This window comes from Lynx rufus, unplaced genomic scaffold (assembly GCF_022079265.1).
Source record: "Lynx rufus isolate CCGP_SWC_20201006 ecotype Redwood Valley unplaced genomic scaffold, mLynRuf1.p SCAF_7, whole genome shotgun sequence".
NCBI classification, from domain to species: Eukaryota; Metazoa; Chordata; class Mammalia; order Carnivora; family Felidae; genus Lynx; species Lynx rufus.
The window spans coordinates 120,996,079-121,012,984 of record NW_025814889.1 but is presented as its reverse complement, the minus strand read 5'-3'; the positions used below and the strand labels follow the sequence as shown (position 1 = coordinate 121,012,984).

The 16,906-nt window shown below is 38.6% G+C and overlaps 1 protein-coding gene across 5 annotated transcripts in view; it reads right to left on the bottom strand.

Moving 5' to 3' along the window:
- NR1H4 (nuclear receptor subfamily 1 group H member 4) overlaps positions 1-11,612 on the bottom strand; it is a 56,983-nt gene extending 45,371 nt beyond the window's left edge. For 3 of the 5 annotated variants that reach the window (XM_047066846.1, XM_047066847.1, XM_047066848.1), the window contains exon 1: positions 11,534-11,612. In XM_047066846.1, coding sequence (XP_046922802.1) covers positions 11,534-11,612 — 79 coding nt within the window. Of the gene's footprint in view, positions 1-2,285; positions 2,395-11,533 lie in introns of those variants that run through there. The other 2 variants (XM_047066844.1, XM_047066845.1) reach the window with 1 other exon arrangement.
- Between the last annotated feature and the right edge of the window lie 5,294 nt (positions 11,613-16,906).

The following is a 16,906-nucleotide window of genomic DNA, read 5'->3' as shown; positions in this document are numbered from 1 at the left end:
AGCATTTAATAGTTTTTCTAAAGGAGTAGAATCTGACCGAATTTTGTGAGATGATGGAAATGTTTTATACCTACCAATATGGTAGCCACTAACCATATGAGAATGTGGCTAGTGATATTGAGAAACTGAGTTTGAAGTTGTATTTAATTTTAAATAATTGAAATTTAAAAATTTGTGGCCACATGTGCCTAGTGCCTACCATATTAGACCGTACCTCTCCAAGGAGTGTGTGATTGAATCCTTGGGTGCCCAAATGGGAGAATCAGGTTCATGTAATAATGATGGCACTTTGCCATGATCTCAGTTTGTTTCTGAAGAGCCTGGAAAGCATTCACATTATATCCATTATTTTACTCCTGGCACTATTTTACTCTTGACCATAGTAAACATTTCATGACTGCTTGTTAAAAAGTTTCATGCATGGAAAAATTGCCTTCTATGCCTTCCTTTATTTCCTAATCCATTGTTTCTTAACTAAGATGATATGGCTTCATTTGTAAGCTGTCTGCCATTCCTGGCCTTTGTGATGTTGGTGCCTTTCCCTGGCTTGCCAGCTGATCACCTCCTCTGTGAGGCCTGTCCTAGCTCCCCTCGATTAATCTCCCCTAGAATTAATCTCACCTACTGTCTGTACACACCTCTATTGCAGCGCTTAGAAGCATGGACTATTGTTTGACTTGTTTACAGGCTTATCTTCCACGCTAAACTTGAAGTTTAGTGACATACAGGTTTACCAGGGCCCTTCTGCATGCACAAATCTGGATTCAATTCACCTGCAATTTGCTAGATGTATGAACTTGGGAAAGACATTGAACTTTTTTAAGCTTCTCTTCCTTCCTTTATAATGTGGAATAAACAACCTGGGTGAGAGGTTGTAGTATAGGTAAGCTAAGGCAAAGAACATAAACTGCATAGGGCTGGATATAGCATAAACATTCAATACATTTTTTAAATTTTTTTAATGTTTTATTCATTTTCTGAGAAAGAGAGAGAGAGAGAGAGCGAGCAGGGAAGGGGCAGAGAGAGACAGAGGGAGACACAGAATCCAAAGCAGGCTCCACGGCCCAGAGCCTGATGTGGGGCTCAAACTCATGAACCATGAGATCATGACCTGAGCTATAGTCAGACATTTAACTGACTGAGCAACCCAGGCACCCCTCAATACATTTTTTATTGTTGTGGTTAGCCAGTGAACTCTTTGGGGAATATATTAGATTATATTCCTCTCCTCTTTTTTTTTTTTTCATTCCTGGCACCTTACACAAAGCCTGACACAGTACGCCTAATAAATGTCTCTTAAATGGAAATAGTGGGAAATTTGCTTCTCCTGCCTTTCAACTAACTTCCTAAGTACAATGCCAGTCACTTTTGAACATCATATTTAAATAAAATGTTATGCTGCCATGTCTACAATCAGAAATAGGCTCAAAATTATAATTATTGTAAAAATGATTAGAGTTTCTCTTTTAACTGAAAATTTAAAAGGTAAGATTCTGTTTTGAGAAGAATATTAAAATAGACAATATTACATTATACAGTCTATGTTTTAATTATAATCTGTGTTTTGCTTCAGAGAAAACAAACAGCCTAGGCCTAAAGCTGAACTCTTTACTCATCTAATTTTCCACAGACTTGGGAGAAATCAGCTGTGAAACTAGTTCAGTACATCGATGTTTCTCAATCTCTTTTTATTTTTCTCACCACAACAATAGTTTGAAATACATCTTATATCATGACCCCTGTATACACATAAACATATGTAGAACTAATTGAAACAAAATTTCCATGAAATAACACTTACCCCTACTTCTTAAAGTACACTCTGACATTTCTATTCTATTCTACTCCTATTCTATTCTAGTCTAGTCTACTCTAATTTTCAATACTGGTTATAAGCCCCAAATAGACTTCATGATCCACTGGGGTCTAAGACATGCCATTTTTAAAACACTGCATTAAATAATGCACTTCAAAGTGTTTTTTCAAGTGTCTACAGGCATTATTGTTAGAACTGTCTAGTGTTTAACTTGAAAAAATCTTGCTCATTTTACATAATATTCAATGAAGAATCTTAGGAAAAAATACTTATATTTTATCTCAATGAGATATTCACCTGCCTCGAATCCTAAAAAATCACCCCACCCCAACTTCTCACCCCAGTCTTCTGACTCTGACTGAGACATCTTTGACATAGATCTGTTGCTAAAATCTCAAACAAAAGCCCCCACACTTGCTCAGCCCAGTTGTGTAAATTTGACCAAGAGCAATTGTGAACAGTATCCTACCTTTATCAGGCTTCATGCTCATCATTTCCATGACAAATCCTGATGATGTGTGGCTATGGCGAGGACTACTTTGAATTGGATATTCTAACCCCTGAAACTGCATTACCATTCTTAGCTTATTCACAGCAACTGAAAATGAGACCAGGTAAGGAGTGACAGAGGCCAGAGGTTGTATGGTTTACTGATTAACTTCATTACAGAGCAGAATATTTGTAAATGTTTATGAGAAAAGTCCTCGATGCCAAGTTGCCTAGTAAACTGGAAACCAGTCTCTTAGCTTAATTTTGGGGAGTACTTTCCAGTTTCAGAACTTAATATGTAGAATAGATTTCTGGTCAGTGGCCCTAAAAGTGGATTTGGGATCAATTGCCATGCTCTAGGTCTTGACATTTGTTCCTATCAAAAGACTACAGAATAATTTAATTTTATGTCAGGAAACAATAAAGCATAATGCTTAACAGTATAAGGCCAATTGATCTGGGTTTATATCCAGTGTTATTGGTGGAATTGTGTCCCACCCCCCCAACAAATTGGTATGTTGAAGTCCTAACCTCATCATGTGACATTATTTGGAGAGAGGGTTTTTATAGAGGTAATCAAGTTAAAAATGCAATCATGAAGGTGATCCCTTATCCCATATAACTGGTGTCCTTATATAAATGGGAAATTTAGACACAGAGACAGTATGAAGAGACACAGGGATCTACAAGCCAAGGAGAGAAACCAGGAACACACCCTTCCCTCACAGCCTCCAGAAAGAATCAACCCTGCCAACACCTTGATTTTGGACTTTTAGCCTCAGGAATAGTGAAAAATCCATTTCTGTTGTTTAATCCACCCAGTCTGGGACTTCATTAAAGCATCCTTAGCAAACTAATACATCCAGACTCCCTTGGTACTCACTAGCTCCGTGGACCATGGACCAGTTCCTGAACCATTTTCTGCCTCCATTTCCTCATCTATAAAGTGGGACTTATAACCATAAAATCTCATAGAGTTAGTATGAGGATTAAAGAAGATAATATTGATGAAATGCTTAGCACAGTGGGTGGATACCCACCATCATTACATTGATGTTATGATTCTTCATCTTTGGACTCAGGTTGTAGGGTGGCTTGCTTACTGAGTAGAAATAGTTTCTACAGCACAACTGGTGGATATCAAGCTTGTGGCTGTTGCTTATTTTTTGGAAGAGAGGGCTCTAGAATAGGAATTGGTAGGACTAGGGTTAAGCTCACATTTAATGCAATCAGACACCCTGTATAACCTTAGGCCAGTCTCTCAGCTTCTCTGGGCCTCATTTGTCTACATCAACAGATGGTAAAACATAGATAATAATTCCTGCCCTACTTCCCTCATAGACTTGTTGTGAAGATAAAAACGCAATAAATATGAAAGCTGTTTCAAAGGCAATAGTGATCTGTACAAATGCAGTCATCATTGCCAAGACATTTCAACAGCTTTCACGTGTTTACAAAGTAGTTCCACATGCATTACCTCATTTGATCCTTCTCACATCCTCTGAGGAAGGTATTATATCTGAGGCCCACTATCTTCTACCCTATTTTACAGACTCTACAAGGCAGTAACATTCAGTGATTTATCTAAAGTCATGCAGTTAGTGAGGGATGAAGTTAGGACTTTACCCCAGGTCTTCTGACTCAAAACCCCGTGGTTGAAAAACTGAGGCACACTTGCCCTAGTTGCCAAGAAAGGGGAAAAGAGTGATAGTGCATGGGTATGTTTCAGTTCAGCTTGCCAAATCACTTACCATTTGCAAAGCTATTCTCACTCCTCAGTCTACTTCTGATTTCATTCTCCTCTCCTCACAACCCCAGAACTTGCCTTGAGAGGATCCTGGGTGGAAGAGCTACCCAAAGGATTTAACCAGGACAAATTATCTCTGAGTTTTCAATTTTAATAATTCTCTACTGACTTTTTAACTGCTCAAACAAATGGGCTTCTTGCCCTCAGAAACTGCTATACTAACAAGGAAATGAGTAGGACAATTTAGCTGATCGGGGAAACAGCGGTTGCTGAGTGACATTCACACACGATATTCTCATAATAAGACTGGTTGAATCCCTTTGCTTCTTTCTCAGTGATGACCAACTGCCTCATGTTATTTTTTTTCTAAAAACACATTATCCCCCTGCTTTTCTGTGCACTGAAATAGTAGCCACTAGTCATATATGGCTACTTAAATTAAAATTAATTAAATTAAATTAGAATCAATTCCTCAGTTACACTCGTCTTATTTTAAGTGTTAATATGTGGACAGTAGCAACTGCATTGGACAACGTAGATCTAGAACATTTCACCATCACAGAAAGTTCTATTGGTCCTATTGCATAAGGTACTTGGGAACAATGTGAATGATATATCCTTCCTGGTAAGTCGGAGAATGAGCTATGAAGCCTTGAAATTAGGTAGTCCCAGGTTTTCTGAGAACTATCCTTTAGAGAAGACTTGACCAATAGACTCTGGGTGATGTAATCTCATTGGAAAGACCTCCCCTGAGAAGGCGAATGTGAGTGTTCTCTTAGCCTGGATCCTTAACCATCCAATTCTAATTCCTTGTCTTGATTATATTTTGGTTTCCACTTAACTACCTATGGAACTTTAAGCAGATTATTGAACTTTTTAAATCTCCATTTTCTCACCAGTAAAAGGGGAATAGTAATGGTATACACCTCATAGGAGTGTTGTAAGAATATTAATGGTGGGGCACCTGGGTGGCTCAGTCGGATAAACATCCAACTTGGGCTCAGTTCATGATCTCATGGTTCATGGGTTGGAACCCCACATCGGGCTCTGTGCTGACAGCTCAGAGCCTGGAGCCTGCTTCAGATTCTGTGTCTCCCTCTCTCTCTGCCTCTTCCATACTCGTGCTGTCTCTCTCTCTTTCTCTCAAAAATAAATAAAACATTTTAAAAATTTTTAATAAAAAAATAAAAGAATTAATACTAATGGCAAATAGTTATAGAGTACTTGTGATGTGCCAGGCATTCTTCTGAGAACTTGATTAAATAAAGCAAGTCACTTGCATAAAGTTAAAGGACCACATACCAGTAAATGACAGAGATGGACTTGAATGCAGGAAGCTTGCTAACTAATATAGAATAAGTATGATATCTGACATATAGAAAGCACTCAAGAAATAGTAGCTGTTACCATCAGCACAATTCTTTTTATCCCTGTAAGTGTATACATTTTCAATCTGATTTTATATTCAATCTTTCTCAGCTTGGTTATTCTGAGTGCCCTTGAGATTTGTTTCTTAGCCTACAAGGTTGAGCGCAAGGCCCTGGATGGCAATGGAGTCACCCACCAGTTAGCCACTTTGTAATTCTTCATCCCACTGCATGCCTTCGCCAAACTATTCAGCCCTATCAGAAGAAGCACTGTTTTGTCTACTCTATTTTGTAATAAGGAAAGTCCCTGTCAATACTTGTTTACCATCTTCCATTTCTAAACTCCACCAACAAGGGTTACCAGATCTGAGATTCCTGGGAGTGCAAAATCCAAAGCCATAGTGAATTAATAAAAACTTAGATATTGCATAAATCTGCAGAAAAGATATGGGTAAGAAACAGTAGTGACACAATATTTACATTACACTAAAACAAAGCTCCCAATTTGTCTGAGCCAATGGTATCTTTTCATCTTCTGGAAACTTTCAGCTTCAATTTACCCATCACATCAGAACTACATTCACTTTAGTTGAACTCAGTGAGATTAAAAAAAAAAACCTGAAGTGAAATGTCAGAAATATTCCACAAAACTGCATCTTAAGACCTTTAATTGTATTTTAAAACATCTGACTGACTCTGTAACATCTGAAAGATTCTTTTAATTTAAGCAAAAGACATAAGCAAGAATAAGATTCTAAAATGAATATCTTTTAATAAAAATAGAACTACCCAGGGGCACCTGGGTGGCTCAGTCAGTTAAGCATCCGACTTCGGCTCAGGACATGATCTCTCAGTTCATGAGTTCAAGCCCTGTGTCTAGCTCTGTGCTGCCAGCTCAGAGCCTGGAGCCTGCTTTGGATTCTGTGTCTCCCTCTCTCTCTGTACCTCCCCTGCACACACTCTGTATCTCTCTTTCTCTCAAAAATAAGTAATCATTTAAAAAATTTTTTTCAATAAAAAAATAAAACTACCCAGAGAAAATGGACATAAACAGCTAAGGGAAGCACAAAGTAATGAAAAATAGCTAAAGGAAAGGAATTATTTGGGATATGCCTCCTGCCACTTGCTGATCCTCATTCAAAACAGGGCTTTGGAAAGACTATTAGATACAAATATAAAAATTAATATAAAAACACAGATTCCATAGCTATTGTTAGCAAAGCCATAATACCAAGATGAGACAGAACAAGTGTTTCCTTCCTTAGGGCACCTGGAAATTTATTTCCATGCTGTTGGGTTTTGTTGGCTCCTTGAAGATTCTTTGCATTCAACAATGTTAAGATAAATAGCACTTCCTTCCCTTAATGAGTAGGGCGGTGTTTATCATTTCAACAATTTAAATAGTAACAACTACCTTGAAAACTCTGGATTAATTATGTTGTGTGATGCCTTCAGGTTTACAAAAACACTTTCAACACAGCCATTCAATTCTCCCAACAAGCTGTAATGTGTCATTATTATCCCCATTTACAAGGGAGAAAACTAAACTTCAGAGTGTCTCAATTGCCTCTTAGACTTTATTTCTTTAAATTTCATTGCTTATTTCCACTCACAATCAGTGAACTTTTCCCAATATCACTGAGCCAAAAGAACCAGAATTCACTGCACTAAGAACATTGGATATTGGAGCGTAAGACAGTACCTTCTCTTGCTTATGCTATCCTATTGTTAGAATGCTTTTTTATTCATCTGAAATTTTGTGATTTTTTGAGTTCTTAAGGCACAGTTTGGTAAAAGAATACATAGGTTTTATATAACATACCTATTCACCATGTCAAACTGTGGGAAGCTGTGGACTTTGTCATGATTACCTTTTATTGTGCACTAATTGCATAAAGATCCTGCCTTCTTCATTCATCAGAGAAGCCTTTCTCAACCCACTAAATTAATCTTTGACCAAGTTTCCTGGCTTGTAGGATGTCCCAAAGGAAAGGAGACTTATCTCTTTTGGGTCACCATGTCCTTCCATTCCGAGTCCTATATGTGGATTGAGTTACCAATGAGCTAGATTCCCATCTGGATTTGTCAGGGATGTGTGGTAGCAGAATAAATTAAACGACCTCAGAAAGTGATTCCAGTCTCATCTCTACAATTCCATTCTGTCCCAGCTTCTTTCCTTCTTTTCTGCAAGAACCAGTTTAAGAAAACAGAATCTATAGAGCAAATCTGCCCCATCCCCCCTCCAAATCTTAGCCTTCCTTTGAATATTTAAACTGATTTAGCGGAAAAATCACATTAATACTGTGTGGCAGACCCCTCTGGTGGCAGTGTCACATCCTGAAGCCCACCCCTCATTTCAGCTGTAGCCACAGCAAGTGATCACACATGAGCTCAGACTCACCTCATACTTAGTCTGTCATTTCAGGATCATGCTGCATATCTTTTTGCTTTCTGCTCAGAACTTCTCCAACACCATAGGAGGGAGACCACTTGGCCTGATTCCACTGGGAGTAATAAAGGCACAACCCACAAGTGCCAGGGAGTTCATGCCCCCAGGGGTGACCCTGTTAGTAACTGCCCCAGTCCCTGGTTCCTCAGAAGACAATCCTCTGTGCTACTCTCAGGGGAATCAAGATCCCCTTGTCCACAACAGGGACCCTCGTAACTCATCTCATGTTGGTTTTCCTCTGTCCCCGTTTCATGACTCCAGTCTTTGATTTCTACAACCCAGGATCACCTCTCACATAAACTGCCTGTGTGCAAGTCCTTGCTTCAGGCTCCTCTCTTCAGGGTAACCATTTATACATGAGGAGATGCGCTCCCATCACCTTACCCAAAGCCTTCAGAGAGTAAGGGGTCCATAGCCATCTCTAGAAGAGGCTGAAAGTTCTCACTGCAGAGGTAATTAGTGTCACCAGTGCCCATTAGTAAGTACTTATCAGTATTTGCTATATAATCTTACCAGCACCTTCCCACTGTCTTAACATTGGGATTTCATTATGGCCTTTATAGTAACCTGCAGGGAGGAGGACCATGCCCAAGGCCACCTTAGAAGTCACGTCATGTGCCAGATAAGTACCACTGAGTCCAGGTCACTGCTTTCTAGCACAACTAGAGCAATTTGTGGATTCAGATGTTAAAACTAGACAGTGGTTGGGGCGCCTGGGTGGCTCAGTCGGTTGAGCGTCCGACTTCAGCTCAGGTCACGATCTCACGGTCCGTGAGTTCGAGCCCCACGTCGGGCTCTGGGCTGATGGCTCAGAGCCTGGAGCCTGCTTCCGATTCTGTGTCTCCCTCTCTCTCTGCCCCTCCCCCATTCATGCTCTGTCTCTCTCTGTCCCAAAAATAAATAAAAATGTTAAAAAAAATTAAAAAAAAAATTGACAGTGGTTCTAGAATTCTCCATCTAATCATCTCCTTTTACTCATGTTGGTTAATGGGGATGCAGGGTCCAAAACCAGTTGTCTAGACTCTTTCAATGACCCTAAATAAAAATGAAAAGACAAGGCCTTAAAGTCCATTGCAGACTTTGGGCTTTTGCACTTACTATTTCCTCTGCCTAAAATGTTCTCCTTGGCTTCTTGTCTTTCAGTCTCAGCTCAATTGTCAACTCCTCAGAGGCTTTCCTTGGCCACACCAGTTAGAGCAGTCCCATCCTTCCAGTTACTATGATATCACCCTGTTTTATTGTTTTCATAGCACTTACCACTACCTCATGTTATTTTGTTTATTTATTTATTTGTATGCTTATTGTGAGTCTACCCTCCACTAGGATCTTGCCTGTCTTTTTCCCTGCTTTATTCCAATGCCTGGTATATAGTTGGTACTCAATATTTGGGTGGAAGAAATGATAGCTATCCATATGCTATACAATTAACCTCACTTTCCTTTGTTGTAACAACATGATAGCTGGTTTTCATTACACAGACCATTGGAAAAGAGTTTCACTCTCCAGCTAGTTGAGTCCATTGGTTAATACTTCCGAGTCTCTAGCATATCTCAAAATCCAGGAGTGGTGAGTTAGGCACTGTGGGTTACTCATCCATGGGCCATAGTCTTTTCCCTGGTGCTCCGAATCCTAAGCTCAGGATGGGAAGCCCAAAGAATCCACCAGGCTCATCAGGAGACAAAAGAAGATGGGAGGAGGAATAAGGAAATTAAAATGAAAGTCTCCATCCACCGCTTTGGTGTACCTTTAGCTCAGGTATGTTGTGTGGAGTGAGACTGAGCCCCCAGGAGGAAAGAGATGTGATAAAAATGCTTAGGGCCAGCTCTAGAACTTAATGGAGAAAAGGAAAGTGTGTCCCAATGGCCACACTGGATATTAATTTACCAGGAGAGAAGACCAGATGAAGATTTGAGGAAACTGCTCCAGTCAGGAATAACAGCTGTGCTGGTGGCTCATGTGTCTTATACTATGTATTCTCAGAAATCTTAAATGACTGTGTTAGGAAACAAATTAAGAATGTGGTCTAGCAAAGGAGAGCTGGAGGAAAAGCAACACTGAAAGCGTGAGTTACAGTGCTTCCTCAAGCAATCATTTCCAGATGCTTCTAACGTGACAGCACCTTCACAAATTTTTCTCTATCTGCTCACATCTTTTTCACCTCATGGCTGATGAGGTGAGCCTTCAATCTAATAATGTGCTTTCTCAGAGATCCTACCATGCAATCATAAAATTTCAGTGAAGTGAAAAAATAATCGTAAGTGGAATTTTCCTTAGTCTACGATATACATGTACAGTTTTAACTATCCTGTGAGTTCTGATTAGTAGGACAAAAATTATAAAGATGTCTATGCAGGTTGTTTTCAGGACTCATAAAAGGGTAGAACAGAAGTAAATGGTCATGTAAATGGACATGGAAGTAGGCACCGTTGTCTTTGAATGCATCCATAGGATGAAGAAACGCCAAATGGAAGAAATAAGATACAGCACTTATGTCCCAGAACTGGCATTTCATAAATAATTACTGCTGCCTTTGGTCTCTCTGAGAGTTACTGATAAATATCTCTTTTTCTCCCTAAACCTCTTTTCTCCTTCCCTTTTATTATTTATTAGTTGGTTCTTATTTAGCAAGTGCATACTAGGATTAGTAAAATATGGTCACTGCCCTTAAATGCTCTTATACTGTATGGTACAGGTAGATATGTAAACAGGTAATACAAATAATGACCTCTCCTTGGAAATGACCTGCTAAACCATTACACACTAAGATGCTAATGACTACTAGGTAATAGCATAAGCTATTAATTAATATTGTTCAAGGTTGTCTGCAACCAAATAGGCAAGGATGTCATGCCTCCAAACATTGCATTTTGTGGAATTATAAATGTTTGCATTTTCACTATCAGAGTCCATGGTCCATACTTTAATGTAGAGTAAAAAACTGGGAGCATCCAAGCCTCCCAGAAGGGCTATTATACAGAAGGGAATTATTTTAAGAGTGGCAGAAAGCTTCCCTGCCCCATCTAAAATATTGCTGCTGTCGAGTCTTTGCTGATGTTCTCAACTGAAACTATAATGAGAAGTTTTTTCATAAATGCATAAAGTGAAGCATTATATCATTTTATGGTATCATCTAGTTACAGATCTACTGAAAACAACTTAGTACAGATTGTCCTCAATCCAATTTAAATGACTAATCATGACACTGTGCCATATATCCCCCAGCATGGGAAGAAGAGTAGAAAGGAAACTTATTGCAGAACTATAACCTAAGCAACCCCAACCTTTTATAGGTATAATATTAAACCATAAGAAGCATGATTTCATACTCTAGTACATGCTATAATAATATCAGAATTAGCCTGGAACAGGAATCTGTTTCTACTCCCAGCTCTGTTAATTATCTAGCCTCATGGCCTTGAACAAGTCACAAAGCTCTCTTGCCTTGCAGCCCTCGACTATAAAAAAGAAGACCATCAGGCTCAATAAATCCAAGGTGTGATCTGCCTCTAACCTGGCATGGTATCTAACCTGGCATGTTTATTGAGTACTTAGATGGAACAAAAACTTTTCTGGGTTCTGTTGGATTCATCATCTAGGCTTTTTTCTCATGTATTTCCAAGTTGCACTTTATTTTCACTTATATTCAAATGAACTTGACAACTTACCAAATAAATTTTCAGAAAGAGAAAATTCATCCGTGACAGGTAAGTGGGAGTGTTCGATGAGATTCATTTTTGATCCCATCCAAAGTTCTATTTAAAATATCCCTTTGTTACGGTAGTCTTCAAAAGAAAACTCTGAAAGACAAATAAGTAGTAGAGTTTGAGGAAGGGTGGGGGCATAGATATTTAGTTAAAAGAGAGAGGGAGAAAGGGAGCAAGCTTATACACAAAATAGCAAATGGATCTGTTTGTAGACATTTTGCCAGAGCCTTTCTGTACATATCTGTTCTCAGTATTTATCATTTTTACCCCTCATTTGAACTTACAAATGCCCAGGATATGTGCTTTCAAAAGAGACACTCTGTAATGGATCTGGGAAAACACCATATGTTTTCATTTAAATTTCAGCACTTGAGAAATTTGTACAAGATTTGATGACATTTTGGTTGTGTCTTTATTTCTTTTACAAGTAGAAAAAAACAGAAACAAATAGAAAGGCTTTGATGAAAAATGGGATAAATCAATGACTTAATCTCTTAAACCTTATTCCTAAATTGAACAGGTATTTCCAGACACAAAAGTGATTTAAGACCATTTCCTTCTGGAATTTTCTTTAGTAGGCACTATAGCAGCAAATCAAAAATTCACTAAATGTTCTCACGGGATCTTAATTTTTGCTTTTTAGAGAAAATTTCAGGGGCTTGCATTTTCACTCTCAGGGTCTATCATGGTCTTATATTTACATGGGATAGAAAAAAAAGTTATGGTAAAAGGAAAAATAATGTTAAATCTCACCAAAGTGTCTGAAGTTTCATACTGAGTAATGTCCAGAATGAATCCAAGAACCCAAGGGAAGCAATGTCCACTTTTAGTTATATCTTTAGGCCTTCCTTCCTTCCTGCCTTCTTTCCTTCCTTCCTTCCTTCCTTCCTTCCTTCCTTCCTTCCTTCCTTCCTTCCACTATGTTTCCTACTTTCCTGAAGAGATAACTTGAAAGGTCAAGTAATGAAAAGTTATACAATCAGAATTTCTTCTCCAAGGCTGTTTTCTAAGGATGACTTTTTAGACCTTTTTATCATGTCTCTACTAAGAAATCATTTTGTTTACAAATAAATATTTACATTTGCTATTCAGGAAGAGCATATAGAGTTTCTGTTGGACAAATTTATTTCATTATAATGTCCCTACTATTTATGTCTCTATTTCTTTCTCTTTCACTCAGCAGAATGTTCCAGTTCAAGCAGAAGTGAGTTTCAGATACACTAGGCTTCTGGTAAGGTAGTCTACCGGACTATGCTGATACATTCAGTTATTTATTCATGCTTGCAAAAAACATTTATTGAGGATTTATTCTGCATTAAGCTCTGGGCTGGATCTTTGGCGCTAAAATGGTAAAAAGAAAAAAAAAGTATCCACGATCTATGACATCAAGCTTAATAAAGAGATTAAAAATCATCACACATCGGGGCACCTATGTGGCTCAGTATCCAACTTTGGCTCAGGTCATGATCTTACAGTTACTGAGTTTGGGCCCCGCATCTGGCTCTGCACTGACAATACGAAGCCTACTTGGTATTTTCTGTCTCTCTCTGTCTGCCTCTCCTCCACTCTCTCATACACGCTTGCTCTCTCTCTCTCTCAAAATAAATAAATAAACTTAAAAAAATCACACATATACACAGACAATTACAGATTGTCATGAAAGCTGGTGATAAAGCCTAAGATCAGTATGCTCTAATAGAGAGGTTGGGGCATGAAAAGGTGCCAAGATAGGGAAGTAGCTGATGAAGAAGTGGTTTCAAGGGCAATTTTTATAGAGGGGGTGGCTGTAGAGGCAAGAAAGAGAGAACCTCCTGCTATAGGATACAAAGCCCACTGTGGGAATGCAGACAAATCTGGGTCCATCTGGTGAACCAATGGCATGGCCCTACCAGAATCTACTCTCCAGAAAGCTAAGGGGCCTGTTGGGGGGAAAAAAGCCCATTCTAAAGTCAGAGGGAGCCAGGAACCTTCATCCTAAAGCAAACCTTAGTCATGTCAGAAATGTGTAATTCTCAATGTAGCACGGTTTGGCCAAACCATACTGGATTCAAAAGGCCTTCCTGCCACCCTAAGGTGAGAGGAAAGGCTATAAATAAAAATGAAATCTAGAAGCATTGAAGTATAAAGTAGAGGTAGATCCTTCCAACAGAATGCAACAAGTAAGAGAGACTACTCACCCTCATGCAACTCTGGCACATATCACAGTGGAACTTTGACCCCAAGACGACCAGGGCCTTTCTGGGGCAATTGTGAAATAGCAGCAGCACCCTAGGTATCACCATAACCCATGGAGAAGGAGAGGAACTGTGACTGCTGGTTGGGCACTACTCTTACTCATGGACACAAGAGGTAATGGAAGAGACAGTCAGAACAAACCTGATCATGAACAAACATGAGGAGACCCTAAGGCACTTCTGAAATACTTGGACTCTGATAGAAAGCTGAAGGTCCTGAGTAATAAACCAGTAAAAGATGAGTTGTCACTATTTATAAGACCTCATTCATACTAACAAGCCAGTTGTGGACTAGGAAAATTCAACTTTTTTTTTTTTTTTTAATTTTTTTTTTTTTTCAACGTTTATTTATTTTTGGGACAGAGAGAGACACAGCATGAACGGGGGAGGGGCAGAGAGAGAGGGAGACACAGAATCGGAAACAGGCTCCAGGCTCCGAGCCATCAGCCCAGAGCCCGACGCGGGGCTCAAACTCACGGACCGTGAGATCGTGACCTGGCTGAAGTCGGACGCTTAACCCACTGCGCCACCCAGGCGCCCCGGAAAATTCAACTTTTAATATGTGTGTATGAATTGTTTAGGTATATATTCACTGTGTATATATTAATACATAAATTAATTGTGTATGATCATTATGTATATGTGCCTGCATATTGTATAATAAATGGATTGAAAAGCCTCCCCAAAATTCAAGCAACTATTCTTCTAGATAGAGTTCCTCCTCTGAAATAGGAAATTCCACAGTTTCCTTCCCATAATAATAGTTTTCAGGAACCCACAATATAGAGTTAGGAATTTCTCCTAATTTTCAATCCAAATGTATACTCTGTAATAACATAAGACCCTTTTCCTCTGGTCTTTAAAAAAGGGGGGGGAAGATTTTAGTTCTTTGACTCTTCCCTTACATTTCCCTCTGTGCTATGTTTTTCTCATATTTGTCTTTTTCAACCTTCAGTCATGTTCATCAAGCTCCCTCATACCACATGATAGCTCTGTAATATTTTCCAGGTATACTCATCTTTATTTTGGATTCTTATATTTTCCTTCTTATATTTTACTCTGTATGTTCATATAAACTTGGTATCTTTAGTTCAAGTACCTGGCACATAATAGGCCCTCAAGAAATGTTGGCTCAATTAAATGATCTGTATTAATTGCTTCTCCCGCTTAGTTCTGCCAAATTCCCTGCCATTTGGCATGCTCTTCCTGGAGAAATGGTACAAGATAAGGAAGAGGTTCTCCTATTAGCACAAAGGACATAATTTATCAATCTCTCACCCAAATGAAAGTCCAATTCCCCAAATTCTGTAGCACTTGAGTCATTACCCCTGGCTGGAGATCCACAATATGGGTGCCCCTGAGTAGCTAACAAGAGAGCCCTCTAGAATCTGGAAACAGTTGGCAGAGTCTGCTCAAACCAGATTTGTTGGGTTTATGATTCCTCAAGGGACTTAAAGAAAAGGACACTCTTTAATTTTTGAAATGGTAATGCAAGCATGTGGTAAGCAATTCAAACGGTACACTGAAAAATTAGTCTTCCTTCTAGCTCTGTTACCCATTTCCGTTACCAAAATTCAACTACAATTGCCAGTTTCTTGTGTATCCTTCCAATACTACACCCACTCTTAGCATAAAGGGCCCTTAAACAGTGCCTTAAATCAGGGTTTGGCAAACTATTGCTCACAGGCTAACACTGGTCTGCCATCTGTTTTTATACAGACTGCAAGCTAACAATGGTACTATACTTTTGGATGGTTGAAAAAAATCAAAAGAAGGATGTTTCATAAGACATAAAACTTATATGAAACTCAAACATAACTATTCATAAAGTGTAAGTGGCACATAGTCACATCCATTTGTTTATGGAATATCTATGGCTTCTTTCCCCCAGAAAAGAAGTTGGGTAGTTGCAACGCATACTGTATGGCCCACAAAGCTAAAAACATGTATTACCTAGCCCTGTGCAGAAGTTTGTTAATCCCTGCCTTAAACAAATAACAAAAGAAGAAATCTTTTTAATTAAGTAAATATAGGCAAACTATGAATAAACATAATGATTGCCTTGGGGGTATAAACTCACTTATATACATCTCATAATAGTACGGTCTTCTTAGCAGCTCCTTACTGGGATTGGCGACTTTAGCCTTACCTGGTTTGTCACGTAATGAGCATCTACCATGTCCCAAGCATTTGACAATTGTTTCCACATATATTATTTCTTTCATTAGGGTTACTTCTATGTCCTCCTTTCTGTAATATTTTCCACCCTCTTGTTATGGGAAGAATTGCAATGGAAAGCCTAAGTCCCAGGAGACCCCACACCTTAGCTCTGCAGTCTTTTTTTCCCCTCAAATCCTCCCTTCCATATAAGGAGTCATATTTGTAGGTTGAGAATAAGCAATGAGTATTCTTTACACTAGTGGCCTCGGAATAGTTTTTGTTCATTTATCCCATATAAAATGGTTGAAAAACAATATACTCCATCAACACATTTTTTGGTTTATATCCATAGTTTTTCACATAAAAGTTGCAAAAAAGTTAACTTCTGACATATTATAAAAATTGACATTTTATGTGTTATTACATTATTCTCAACCCTATTCAATTACTCTTAAATCTACTCTTAAATACCACAGCAACTTGATATCCTCCCTTATCCTTCAAAGAAATACTCCCTTATCCTAAAAAGTGTTAACATCTGGAAAAAAATTTTTTATCATTCCTGTTCCTCTCTGAATTCACATTTCATTCCACTAGACTGCAGAATCTTACTCTAGTGTAGCACATTTTAATGACTGGATGTCTATAATTGATTATCATATCATACTTTTCTGTAACTAAAACATGCACATAAATATGAATTTAAAAAGTCTAATGAGCTTAAGATTTTTAATGTTTAAATAATAAATATTCTGGATTGAGTTTATTACTAATTATTATCAGTGGCCATTTCATCAAAACTATACCTTGCCCATTAGGCTTTCTCTACAAATAGCATGGATCTTTCTCCTTGGAGCCAAAGAGCACAGGTAGAGAAAGTCTGTTGTGGATGAATGAGCATGCAGATGAGAAAGGAAGTCACCACTGTCAGGCACCAGCC